The sequence below is a fragment of the Merops nubicus genome, unplaced genomic scaffold (assembly GCF_000691845.1).
Source record: "Merops nubicus isolate BGI_N331 unplaced genomic scaffold, ASM69184v1 scaffold876, whole genome shotgun sequence".
Taxonomy (NCBI): Eukaryota; Metazoa; Chordata; class Aves; order Coraciiformes; family Meropidae; genus Merops; species Merops nubicus.
Window position 1 is genome coordinate 13,998 of NW_008616724.1, and position 2,730 is coordinate 16,727.

The window sequence follows — 2,730 nt, forward strand, 5'->3', positions numbered from 1 at the left end:
AAAAAAAAAAAAATTTACATTTCAGATAAAACAACCTGAGATCTCTGCTACATTTTTACATCTAGGAACATAAAAAATACTCACCCCACACACCTCCAGCTGAAGATTTATTCTGGTTGGCCTCCCTCTCATATTCAGGGTTCAAAGATGGCTGAAAGGAAATTTTATCATTATCAAAAAGATAAGTCTTGAAAGATGACTTGATCTAGAAACAGTGAATCACAGTAACATCAGCATTATGACTTCCCCCAGTGACCTAAATAGGTCAATGATCACTTGTTTCTGTTTTTAAAAAAAAAAAAAAAACACCTCAGGCAGCAGTCAGTACCATTACATTAACTGTCCACAAAAAGCAAAAAACAGCAATGCATGATTCCTAAGCTCATCCCTCCTCTTACACCCTACAGTTCTAGGTTGAAGCACGGGATCTCAAACAACCACTGGAAGAAAGATTGCTTTGTTAGCACTTCTGATTTCCCATAAGGTAACTGTGTAGAATTTAGTACATACACAGTAAACTGAAACAGAACTGTAGTTTCACTTAAACCCTTAAGTGACTGTAACAAACCTATAATGATAAAAAATGGATATAAAATGAGAAACAAGTTAGTGGACAAATGAACAACAAACACCCACCCACCTATAGGAAGGGTGATCCCTATGATGACATGAAACTGGTGATAGGCCATGAAGTAGCTTGTAATGGACAAAATGGCACTCGCAAAAACAATGAAACTTTGTTTATTATAATTTTAATTTTAATAACTTACAAAATCCTCAGCCTCAAACTGTCTGGGTTCTTCTTTGTCTCTCATTTTCTCAGGTCCATTGTTTTCATGCAGCCCCTGTCCCCTTCCGCAGCGGTAGGTGCTGGCACACAGGCGGAAACCTCCCCTGTGGCAGCCCCCAGGGTGGCCGAGATCTTCTGTACCACTTCTGCCTTGGCAACGCCAGCCAGTGTTCTCTTTTCTCCAAGAATGCCCTTACATTAAGTTTTAAAGAAATGTAATTACAAACGATTTTAAAACAATATTCTACTTTTGCACAGTTGTTAGAGAAGTTAAGTCAGCAGCTCTACACTCTGTGACATGATAGAACAGTAAACTTAATTTTTCATTCACAGAAGCAGAAAGGAAGAATCTTACAAAACAGCACTAGAGAAAGAGGACAGTAGTCTGACATGAACACAAGTTAACTTCCTTTTCTGTCTGCTCATTTATACGCTGGTGGTTAAAATATTATCTCAACACTCATTCTTCTTGAGAGAAATACACGTGGAATCACACTTTAACCAGCCTTTAGTCATCATCCTCTCCCGGAAGACCTGTCTTTGCATTACCTCTATTTACTACAGAATAAGAATTTGCCACAGCAGAGCTATGACGATCAGATTTTTTTTCTAGCTAGAGTGCCACGAAGCAATGATGTAAACTTATTCAAAATGTTTCATGAAAGCTAAATTATACCTCCATTAGGCTGTCGATTGCTAGGACCAAGCCCATCTGAAGAGTTGTGTCTTCTGCGATTAGCTTCATAATAACTCCCTGCCCACAAAAAATTTTCAGGATGTTTCGCAGAGTCCAGTGATGACTGTAAAGGAGCACAAGTGGTAGACCAGACACATCTGATTAATAACAAAAGTGAATTATCATCAGGAAGATGAATCTTCTGCTCCAGGATACTGAACAGTGTTGAGGGCCGTGCCTGTGATACATGGTAAAAACCCCAAGTGTCTTGTTTTGTTCTGGCAGCAGAACAAAGCACAAGTGGCATATGTAGCAGCAGAGAAAATGTTAAAAAAAAAAAAAAGGTAAGAAAGGACAACAGATCACAGTTTGGAATGCAGAAGCCTGGAATCTTAATTCTGGTTATGAGACCCCCACATGTACGTGCTATAGAAAGCAAGGAGTTGCCCTCACCAGAGGCAGCCAAACCCAAAAAAGTTCCAATTTAGTTTTGTCATATAACTTAGTAATGTAAGTGCAACTAGTTATGAAACACAAATAAAACCTAGAATCAATAGTGTACAGATTCTCAAATATACTTCGAATTACCAGTTTATAAGTAGGCTCACAGAATTTCTGAAGAAATAAATCTTTAAAATGTTTGTAGGAAGTACTTTATAAACTAAAACTTATATTAAGAATACCACTCAGAAATCAAAATACAACCTGACTAGAACACCTACCTAAGGTGACTAAATCAAAAAAGATTATGTCTTCTTATAGCAACTGTCTTCCACATTAATTCTTTCTGGCTTTACTATTTTAACACTATTTACATCTTAAAAACTCCAGAAAATATTTTAATTCTGCAACAGTGTTTAGCCTTACTGATGCAGATGAGGCAAAGCCCCACTCCCTCCCAACAGACCTGCTGTGTATACGTGTGTCCCCTGTACTGGGCACATACAAGAGATCCAACATGTCCCGAGGCTGTGAGAAGCATAAATGTGCAGCTGCGTGGAGATGTACTGTGTCAGCAAACTGAGCTTAAAGACTCCAGGCAGTAAGAATTTAACTGCACCCATAATACAAACTTTGCTGCGTGAAGCTCGCTCCCTCTCCAGGCCGGGTAACATTCAGGAAGAAGAGTACAGCAGTAACGCTGGATGTCTGAAAATGAAAGCCTCAACTGTATTTCAACAATAATTATCCACTGATGTCTAATCAAACTACATCAGTACTTAAAGTACTCTACATATCAAGGTGAGTACGGGGGGGGGGGGGG

General features: G+C 38.8%; 1 protein-coding gene across 3 annotated transcripts in view; it reads right to left on the reverse strand.

Annotated features, from left to right (window-relative positions):
• GPBP1 (GC-rich promoter binding protein 1) overlaps window positions 1-2,730 on the reverse strand; it is a 14,694-nt gene that overhangs the window by 9,983 nt on the left and 1,981 nt on the right. For 2 of the 3 annotated variants that reach the window (XM_008942900.1, XM_008942902.1), the window contains exons 2-4: window positions 1,467-1,624; window positions 771-982; window positions 85-151 (exon numbers count right to left, since the gene is read on the reverse strand). In XM_008942900.1, coding sequence (XP_008941148.1) covers window positions 85-151; window positions 771-982; window positions 1,467-1,624 — 437 coding nt within the window. The remainder of the gene's footprint in view (window positions 1-84; window positions 152-770; window positions 983-1,466; window positions 1,625-2,730) is intronic. The other variant, XM_008942901.1, reaches the window with a different exon arrangement.